This window comes from Bicyclus anynana, chromosome 17 (genome assembly GCF_947172395.1).
Source record: "Bicyclus anynana chromosome 17, ilBicAnyn1.1, whole genome shotgun sequence".
In the NCBI taxonomy this organism is placed as follows: Eukaryota; Metazoa; Arthropoda; class Insecta; order Lepidoptera; family Nymphalidae; genus Bicyclus; species Bicyclus anynana.
The window spans coordinates 86,999-98,468 of NC_069099.1; the positions used below are offsets into that span (position 1 = coordinate 86,999).

General features: G+C 39.2%; 1 protein-coding gene across 1 annotated transcript; it reads right to left on the reverse strand.

Annotated features, from left to right (window-relative positions):
- Nucleotides 1-4,362: 4,362 nt before the first annotated feature.
- On the reverse strand, nt 4,363-11,470 carry LOC112049296 (alpha-(1,3)-fucosyltransferase C). Its single transcript, XM_024087136.2, has 2 exons — nt 10,008-11,470; nt 4,363-4,765 (listed from the first exon to the last, which is right to left on the reverse strand). Exons 1-2 carry the CDS (start codon nt 10,913-10,915, stop codon nt 4,498-4,500), a joined length of 1,176 nt encoding a protein of 391 aa, XP_023942904.2. The 5' UTR covers nt 10,916-11,470; the 3' UTR covers nt 4,363-4,497.

An 11,470-nucleotide genomic window follows, 5' to 3' on the forward strand; every position in this document is an offset into this window, starting at 1 on the left:
ACCTACTTAAGTGTTACAAAAAGTCACTTAAGGCCCCCACTGACGTGTAACGATCACGGCCGTGAAATAACAATACGATTGCAAACATTTTTTGTTTCATGGCAAAATCATAAAAACCGATTATCAGGGTGACCCATTGTCTCGGGCAAGTGAGGCACAGAGATTTTACTAATGTCCTTCCATCGACGCATAATGTAAACTAGACCTTAGGGCCTCTACAGACTGCTTGTGTTTTACTTGCAGATACGTAAGATAGCCCTCTGCCTTCGGTTCTGAAAGCGTAGGTTTGAATTCGGTCCAGGGCATGCACCTCTAACTTTTTATTTATATGCATATTAAGAAATTAAATATCACGTATCTCAAACGGTGAGGAAAAACATCGTGAGGAAAACTGCATACCAGAGAATTATCTTTATTCTCTGCGTGTGTGAAGTCTGCTAATCCGCAATAGGCCAGCGTGGTGGACTGTTGGCCCAACCCATCTTATTCTGAGAGGAGACTCGTGCTCAACAGTTGTCAATGATGATGATGATGATGATGACGTCAGATAGCGTTGAGCTTTGCCTGTAACATGACGAGACGGTTTTTTTATTCATCTGATGTTGAGTGAGCATCTCAAATAATAGCGGGCTTACTTAAAAGTAGATAAAACATATTATCATAGCAATCAATAATTTAGCTAAATATCTGTATCATTTAATTGTGTGATACTTTTTTACTATACCCAGGAGCTCTTGATCCTTGGCTTAAATATCAACCTAAGGTCCTAAGGTAAATCGCGTCACTATTGCTTGGAAAACGCGTCGTCTGCACAGGCCTTTATTCTAATCTACCACAGTTTTTGTGGCGTATCGCCACGCCCTTCGTAGGGTTGCCACAAAGGTTCCTTGAGTTGTCAGTTAAATGACTGCAAATAATGGGACTCGAGATAGACAAGCAGACAAGTGTCTGGATTTGTTAAGGGTTGTGCATTTTTTATACGTCGTCAACCCATATTCGGCTCACTGCTGAGCTCGAGTCTCCTCTCAGAATGAGAGGGGTAAGGCCATTAGTCCACCTTGCTGGCCCAATGCGGATTGGCAGACTTCACACACGCAGAGAATTAAGATAATTCTCTGGTATGCAGGTTTCCTCACGATGTTTTCCTTCACCGATTGAGACACGTGATATTTAATTTCTTAAAATGCACACAACTGAAAAGTTGGACGTGCATGCCCAGACCGGATTAAAACCCACACCCTCCGGAATCGGAGGCAGAGGTCATATCCAATGGGCTATCACTGCTGCATTTTTTATACAAAGACAATATTCGACATTGCCAGTTAGTTTAACAGCCAGTAGATAGCGACGTTATGCCTAAGGATCTCGCATCCAGGGAGAAGCCATGTGGCACGTCTCTTTCTACAAACGCTAACGCTTCGTAAATTAAACAGATGTATGGGAATGACAGATCCGATCAATAACTTGATCACGTGACCTGTCGATAGCAAATGTCATTCCCATATATTTTTTTTTAATTTTTGAAGCGTTTGCGATTGTAGAAAGCGAATCGACTTCTATGATCAAGGTCATGTGTTGACTTATAATTATATAAATGTTTTATGCGCCTATTGCTTATATGCATATTAGAATTTTTGACATATTTTATTTGATTTTTTAATTTTTAATATTGTTGGCGTATTGAGCCGTGATAGCCCAGTGGATATGACCTCTGCCTCCGATTCTGGACGGTGTGGGTTCGAACCAGTCCGGGGCATGCACCTTCAACTTTTCAGTTGTGTGCTTTTTTAGAAATAAATATCACGTGTATCAAACGGTAAAGGAAAAACATCGTGAGGAAACCTGCATACCAGAGAATTTTCCTAATTCTTGCGTGTGTAAAGTCTGCTAATCCGCATTGGGCCAGCGTGGCGGACTAATGGCCTTACCCCTCTCATTCTGAGAAGAGACTCGAGCTCAGCAGTGAGCCGAATATGGGTTGTTAATGATGATGATGATGATTGTTGGCGTACTAAATATAAGTAAATAAATAAATAGTAATAAACCGCCGCGATTCGTCAGATGTACACCGACCCTTAGCGCGTGTAATATTTGGGAGCCCGGACTGGCCCTGCCCCACACTCTACACCAGTGATTCCCAAAGTGGTCTATATCGACCCCTAGGGGTCTATGACAAACTGTAAGGGGTTTGTGTCAGCGAAAAAAATTTGGGGGTCCATTAAATGAAAATGGTTTCCACGATAATGATAATGATTCGTAACACATACACTGATAATACACATATTTTTTACATCATACTATTTTATATTATCAAAACTTATACATTATTTTAAAAGTAACTATGAAGTAAAAAAAAAATATATGTTTATTAAATTGTGTAAGTTGTAGGATACAGAATATTAGTATCACAACAAACAAGTAAGTACAAATAATAGGGGGTGTACCCAACACGGAAAAACATGGCAAGGGGTCTACGACCCAAAAAAGTTTGGGAAACTCTGCCCCACACGGTCGAATGAGTAATGATAGACGTTATATTGCCGGCCCCATGCTTCATGCAAATGGTCCCTTTGAGTAGCGATTTATCCATCTATCGTATCTGAGTGAAAAAAAACTGAATATCAACACGTTATTCCTACATATAATATGTTGGAATTTGTCCTTGATATGACCTTTGCCTTCGATTCCAGGGAGTGTAGGTTCGAATCCGTTCCAGGCATGCACCTGCAACTTTTCAGTTGTGTCATCATCATCATCATATCAGCCGATGGACGTCCACTGGAGGACATACGCCTTTTGTTGGGACTTCCAAACATCACGATACTGAGCCGCCTGCATCCAGGGAATTCCTGCGATTCGCTTGATATCGTCAGTCCACCTGGTGGGGACCTTGAGACCCCAACGTCCATCGGCTCTTCGAACTATGTGCCCCGCCCATTGCCACTTTAGCTTCGCAACTCGTTGAGCTATGTCGATGACTTTGGTTTCTTCTGCAGATCTCCTGATTTCTGATTCAATCACGTGCATTTTAAGAAATTAAATATTACGTGTCTCAAACGGTGAAGGAAAAACATCGTGAGGAAAACTTCGTACCAGAGAATTTTCATAATTCTCTGCGTGTGTGAAGTCTGCTAATCCGCATCGGGCCAGCGTGGTGGACTATTGACCTAACCCCTCATTCTGAGAGGAGACTAAAGCTCAGTAGTGAGCCGAATATGGGTTGATAAAGATGATGATGATCTTAGTCCTTGGCCAAAGAAATAAAGAACATTATCTATACTAATATTCCCTATATTACTATAGATAATGTTCTTTTTTTTTGCCTTCGTGGACATGACATCAGTGGACATGACCTCGTCCTTCGATTCGGAGGTCGTGGGTTCGAATCCAGTCCGGGGCACGCACCTCCAAGTTTTCAGTTGTGATTTGAGAAATTAATTATCACGTTTCTCAATCGATGAAGGAAAAACATAATTTGCATACCTCAGAATTTTCTAAACTCTCTGCGTGTGTTAAGTCCTCCAATACGCATTGGGACAGCGTGGTGGACTATTAGCCTGACCCTTAGACAACTTCCCTTTCACTCTGGGAGGAGACTCGTGCTCAACAATGATGACGACTCACATTATAAAGAGGTACTCAAAGTGATTTTAAGGTTGTCATTATCATCATATCAGCCGATGGACGTCCACTGCAGGACATAGGCCTTTTGTTAACTTATAAGTTATAATAGTTTGACTTCCAAACATCACGATACTGAGCCGCCTGCATCCAGCGAATTCCTGCGATTCGCGTAACGTCGTCAGATAATAAGGCTTTTACCACTAGAAAGCCACGTTATTTGCGAGTGTCATCGGATATATTTTATCCCCGTATTCTCAACGGGAACGGCTAGTGTAAAATATTTAGGTAAGTTGAAGTTTTTTATAACTAGGTAGGTACGAGTAAATATTAACAAGCCCCATTAGCTTCTATTCAAAGTGCGAGGTCTTAGGTTCGATCCGTTGGACTATTCACTATTGTAGTGAAAGATATTTTATACTAGAGACAGGGCACTAGCACATCAAAACTGAGACGGGCAAATGTACATAATTGTCTTAATTTAGCCGCATAACGTGATTCAAACAAATAATACCTAAATATTGTCTAAAGTTGTGTGTTCAGGAAGTAATAAATATAATATACTGTAAGTTAATATAAAATTGTACATGTGTGCGCTCATTGGAGTCGCTAAAATCGGATTACTTTTTGCGGTGATTTTGGAGGCACGTAACATATCTATAGTATAAAATATCATTGATTGTATTACCTAAGCATTACTAATACAATCTTTCAGAATAACTTAAGAGGAAAAAAGGCTATATTAAAAAAAATCGTTTGAGTGAATATCACCGTCTCATTCCTTTATTTCTGCTGCCAAACATCACTATTGTGTTTCATTTCCACAAAGCATCACTCCATAAAAACCATCAGTAGCTTCATAACCTACGGGTAACTTCATCGACAGTTGTTCGCGTATCGTTCACCATTCCACCACGTCCTAAAATCGTTCCAAACACTGAACTGCGACGCTTTGTCATCATTCATCATCTCACACAGTCTACAGATATCTTCTTCAGACGAAGTTTCTCTGTACACGTAATGGTTTCTCCAGCGGAAGAAGTCGTGGTATCTCTTGTTGTCTCCAATGATCTCGCTCATCTGGCGAGCTAGCTCCGCCGGGCCGAGCTCCATTGCGTTGAGGTAGCTGCCGGGTGGGAGGAATCTGTAAGAGATAGATTTAGAGTTAAGTTTATGGCTTAAGTTATCACTATTAAACTATACTTTATCGTTAGCGTTCCGGTACGATGTCCAAAAGGGGTGTGGATTTTCATCCTCATAGCAAGTTAGCCCGCTTTTTTAGGTGAGATTGTATTGTAGTCAATGGCTAACTTATGAAGAATTAAATAATACTTTTGCCTTGTTGGTCTATTAGTTAGGCTAGCCTATGTGGTTTCGAATCACAAGGTCTCGGATTCGAATCCTGATTTGGGATACATGAGGTACTAAGTTTTTCTCAGCAGCTCCACAGAGCATGTTAAGCCGTCGGTCCCGATCATTATCATTAACATAAGGTTAATGATCATTAAAGAGTTATTATCACTCTAAGCTCGCCAACTCACATAATAGTAGCTTGGTGAATCTAAGGACCATATTATCAACTTTCCTTTAAGAATGGCCTGGCCCTATAGTCGGCCAGGGCCAGGGTTGGTCGCTAACTACGGGCCTCATAAGGCTCAGAATCACACAACGAGCGATGGAACAAGTTACGCTCGGAGTATATTTGCTTGAGCGAATCAAAAATTAGGAAATCCGCAGGAGAACTAAAGTCACCAACGTAGCTTTCGCGAAGCTGAAGTGGCAATGGGCGGGGAACATAATTCGAAGAGCCGATGGACATTGGGGTCCCAAGGTGCTGAAAAGACGACACCGTACTAGGAAGCGCAGAGTTGGTCGAATTTAAACAAATAATACCTAGGAGTGGAGGAATATATATAATAATGGAGTAACTAAATTCAATTCCTTGCAAAATCGCGTTTACATTTACGCGATCGTCACAGTATCAAACTGCCACTAGACATACTGATCACTTTTTGAGGTGATTTAGTAGACACGTAACATATCTAATAGAAGAAAATCGCTGCTGCTTAAATATATAAATATATATAACTTGCAATTTTTTTTTGTGTGGGTAGGGGTATTTGATATGAATAGCAGCTCAATGAGTAGGAATATTTCAAATACGAAGAACATTTCCACATAGCTTAGTAAAGACTGCACAGCAATGTGGGTAAACTGTCGGACCTAAATTAATATGGTCGTGAGTTCGAACCCTAGCCAAAATGTCAAAATGTCTTTTTTAATTTATAGGGAATATGTATGACGTGTATTAGTTATTTGCAATTAATTAAAATTATTGTATTATTGTATCGGCCATTTTGTGGAGAGATTGAGTTGAGGTCAGACGGTTGCATTGTGTAAGGCGTCGTCGCTTCAAAGCTACTACTGTGTACAGACATTTGTGAATAATTACTGTCAGTGATTTAGTTTTGCTTTAATTGTCTAAAGTATATTTTGGATGTGTTGAGAAGGGTAAGTGTTAGACTAATATAAAACTCGCGCATTACTTAATACGTAGGTAACGATTAGATTAAACATGATGTTGTTTCTATTGTTCTTAGCCTCTTGAAACGCCTTCTCAGCACGAGGGAACTGTATCACATTGTATTCACAAACCGGATCCCTGAGGGTCAGCTCCGAGCTAGCACTATTGAAAGGCTTGGTAGGGTGCCTGCAGAACAACTAAACGCAAACCCTCCTGGCGTCCAACATTAGTTCAATACCCGTAACAATGTAACAATATTATCGCAGACAACGTTCGCTAGAAGTTAGTTAACTCTATGCAGTTAATAAACGCTTTGCAACTGCCAGTTTAGTGCTTTCTAAACTACGACCATCTATCGTAACTGCAGACATTTTACTCTATTACTTAAGGGAAGTTTTAACAAGTAAAGTTAGATAAAGAAAATCTTTAAAAAACTAACCCGAGTATGAATAAATAAAATACTCCAGAATAAGTAAAGAAAGTTTCAAAGATCGTCTATTAATATTTAAGTACTCATCAAAGTTAGACGCAACCAAATAAGAACCTGCCTATAACTTTATTGTTCTATGGTACATACGGTTCTATATTGACTCATATAGTCGAGGAGTTGGGGATCATTTTTATGGATTTCTTTTAAAAATTTTATGGGTTTTCACCTAATTACATATGCGCGGCCTCTGGCCGTGCGCATTTGCTCTCCAGCAAAGGCTTAGCGTACCTCGGCCTTCGGCTGGAATTTTATGGTCTGGCCTCTTCGTAACGGCTTCTTGGCTTCTGGCTATATTATCTAATGACTTAAAATGCGCGGCCTCCGGCCGCACGCGTGCCTGTAATTCTTCTCTCTCAAAATCAATTATTTACTTTCTTCTCTCTCAAAATCAATTTTTTTATCGAAGTAAAGTGAACTTTAAATAGTAGAAATTAAGTTCACTTTACTTTGCAGGAAATTGAGGTTCATATCGTAATCCACGTTTATAAATAAGGCCGAAAAAGTAGTTTTGGCCAATTATAAACTCTAAACCGTATTATTTACTAAGTCTGGCCCTTACAAGTTAGGAAATACTACTGAGTACCTAATAATCGAGGAAAAAAAAGTTATTTTGCAGAAACTTTAATTAAAAGATATAAAAACTGATATTTTGCCTCTAAAACAGAAAATTTTAATAAATATCTTTATTATTACGTAGGTAGTACACCAAACATCACGATCCTGAGCCGCCTGCAAAAAAGGCCATTCAAAGCAAACAAACTAACCCATGTCATCAAATATTTTCTCTTTATAATATTAGTAGGTATAGAAGTATAGAAATAGTTTCCATGGGAAAGGGAACAACGTGTTTGAAACGGGGCGTCTGCTAGTCCTACTTCCTACTAATATTATAAACGCGAAAATTTGTATGTTTGGATGTTTGTTACTCTTTAAAGCCGCTACTACTCAAGCGATTTGACTGAAATTTGTAATGGAAATATATTTTACTCTGGATTAACACATAAGCTTTTTATCCCGGAAAAAATCCACGGTGGCTTGTGAATAACTGAATTTCACGCGGACGAAGTCGCGGGCGTCCGCTAGTTTGATATAAAACAAACAGATACGGGCACAAAAAATTAGAAACTACCTTCACCCAGAAGGTAGTTTCTAATTTTTTGTGCCCGTATCCACCTATCGACTCAGCTTTAATTGGACTAACTAAACTTTTCTTTCTTTGCAATCTCGCATAAAACCGAATTAGTTAAATTACTAAAATGACGCGTACCTAATCGTTTTGTTATCTGCGGTATCGATTATAAAGTAATTAATATTCCCTGATGTAGTGGTGTGTAACATCCTTAGACTAATTGCCATAAGACATGACCTGCCTCACTAGACTTTACCCTCCATCAAAAGTAAGTTATTTGACGGCCTCTGTGACGCAGTGGTATGCGCGGTGGATTTACAAGATGAAAGTCCTGAGTTAGATCTATTTTAGGTTTTAGTTTAGGTTGGGCCGATTGAGGTTTTCTTAATTGGTCCAGGTCTTGCTGGTGTGAGGCCGTGGCTATTTACCACCCTGCCGACAAAGACGTACCGCCAAGCGATTTAGCGTCCCGGTACGATATCGTGAACAAAAAGGAGTGTGGATTTTCATTCTACTCCTAACAAATTAGTCCGCTTCCATCTTAGATTTCATCAGCACTTACCATCAGGTGAGATTGTGGTTCACTTGTAAAGAATAAAAAAAAGTAAAGATTCGATGTTTCGTTGCGTTGAATTACCTATACGTTGGTGTATAAAAGATTTAAAGTTATAGTTGTGTGTAGTAAGAACACAAAATATATTTATTGGTGTTAAATATTTTCAACGAGTGAGTTTACCTCGTCCCCCTCAAAAAACGACAGACAATGGTAAATTTAAGTGCCATTCAAGTCCAAAGGTAATTGGTCTAAAGTATAGTCTGATCGCTTAGAAATTCCCAACCAGAACTAAGTTTTAATCATCGCCAGAGGATAGTCAGATTCTTGCTGTTAAACGAGTCACTAATAATACTCTCAGAGAGAGTAAAGGAGGTAACTCCAAACTATTTGACCTCTTTACCTCCTTCAACGTCTTGCATTAGCATTGCATTGCAATATCCATTAACAGCATATCTTTTATAATTATTTATATTTTAAAATTGAGTTATAAAAATACTATCAACTATAATATTATATTTGTAACGGACTCAGAAGTGGATTACAAAAATAAGAAATCCAATGTCGAACGAAGGTCACAATATTTGTCAGGACAACTTAATTGAAGAGAACCCTAGAATGGAAGAGAATGACCTTGAGTGGAGTCACGCACTTGTGTGCACACGTTGTGTGTAGGGTTAAGAACGCCCTTGACTGTTAACCAACACTCCACTTTTCCACTCAAGTCACTCTTCCCGCCATGTAACCGACGACGAACGACGAACGCCTTACATCGCAAGTCGTTCCCGCCAACCAATCGCTACCCCTCTCTAACTCCCCACTCTTTACGGAAACAAGTCGCGCCACCTGACGTCGAATCCGTCTCAACTAGTATATCCTATAGTTATTTAGATGCTTAAATATTATACTTTTGAAAAAGTCCAAATGGCATTTATTATCCGGCCGCTCAGAGATCGCGTTTCTGACAGGTCATGCTGAAGAATGGGCGATGTAATTTCGAACTGGTGTATATGGTTGTTGAACTAAGGTGTTTCAAGGTTATCCTGACTGTTTGTCTGTTGTAGTGATGAAACAAAAAACGAGGCAATTGTAATTGAATATGTTTCGATCACGACCTGTTTAACGCATATATATTATAGGCGGGATATTGATTATGAAAATTTAATCTTTTTAAAAAAAAAAATTAAACCGACTTTCAATGACAAAACTAAAAAGCGAAAAATGGCATCGTATGTGCTACTGTTTGATCACTTTGAAGTGCCATGCCAGTGACGTATTAATTAAAGCAGTTTCTGAAACAACCACGGGAAAGAACTGTCTAGAAATCCTAAAAGTTTATAGTTTAATCGGCTTAAATTAATGCATCACTGTGTACCACCTTCAACAACGACATACATTGTACCTTGGCCTTTAAAGTGATTAGAAGATAGCACATACGATATTATTTTTCGCTTTTTAGTTTTGTGATTTGGAAGTCGGTTTATTTTTTATGCAGCTGCCCGGAGCGGTCGGTCTAATGCGGCTTTATACAAAATTTTAAAATATTCAAAGATTTAACTAACTTTGTTTCTTCGAAAAAGTGACCTTGTGTGGATGTTCCGATTTCGGACGAAACTGTGGCTGATAGAATCCTGGCTACGCCCATGTAAATATGTATTCAGAAGCTTAAATAAAACGGTTGTAAAATTACCTGCTATAATCCGCCGCACCAAACACGATCGGCACAGCGTAATTGTTCAGAGCTATTAGAAGCTTCTCCGTCACATAGTCTTCTGAAAACGAATTTTCAAACGACAAGTAGAAGTAATAATCTTCTTCTACTTTTTTAAAACAGGAACGCTCTTCACTTCTCTCGCAACTCAGTGTCCCGCACTTCCCATAGACATCCACTGTCCACCCGTAACTCACGAGTTCTTCTTGTAACTTCTCCACATAATCTTCCCTTCCACTTTTAGTGCTGCAATGAGACACAAACCACGCGGCGGCTTTCGATTTACTCGACAGCTTAATCTTCAGATCATCACTAATCGGATCCAACTCTGGCCACTTCATATTTATCGCCGGTCCGACTACAGCACCCTTCAAGTCGAATATTGTGATGTATCCCCATCGGAAGTCCGAATCGAGTTTGTAAGTCCAAGTCCAATTGAAGAAACCGTCCAGAGATTCGTCACAAGCGGGGAAATTGTCGGGAGATTCCATCGCGCCGAAGATGTATTTTTGCTTCGGGTTTCGATTAGCGGGAAACTGAAACGGCCATAAATGTATCACATCTCTACCGTTAAAGGCTATGGCGTCGAAATCCGACTGGTTCACGAAATAGTTAGCGTCATCTGTCACATAACAGTTCGTGTGTTTACAATTGTTTTTTATAAACGCGGAATTCCCTTCGCCCATGAAGTCGAAAGGCGCACTATACCGTCGCGTCCATTGCAGTATGTACTTTAACTCCTTGTGTTTAAGGTACGAAATGTCTTTCCTCTCCGCGCGTATTTCGTAAAGCTTTTCATTGTAGGTGAAAAGCAAGAACACTACGTAAATAATGATGACTAGAATAAGTACACGGGAAACGTTCAAACGAGTGTAAGAGTAACACATTTTGCTAACACGTACAGTGACCACTCACTGAGCTATCACCAGCGATTGGTTATTATCAATTGATAAGAGGCCTTCCAGTACATTTAGTACGATTATCTTCAAACTTATCTTTCTGGCATCCAAAAACGAGATTCCCAAAGAGGCGTGTGTTTTTATGACACATTGTTACGTACCTACATTTTGGCATTTTAATTTATTAAACACAAGGTACCTACATCCATGTAAGCTTATTATATCTACTGTGATGTAAGCTATGTACCTACGGCTCGTTAGTAATTAATTAGGTAGGTGTATTTATATAAATAGCTTTTTAATGACTGAGCAAAATATTATTTAAACAATAGTCGTATTGAAACTTGTTAGGCAGTCACTTAGCACTTTTTATTTTCTCTGTCAACTTTGTATTACTTAATGTAATGAAGGATTTTTTTTATAAGAACCTAATTGTTCCGCAAAAATGCACTTCACTTGAAAAAGTCCAGTATTTTTTTATTTAATTTAATTTTACTAATTTTCTCAGTACACGACCTCTGTATAGTCATGTTCTGTAACAAC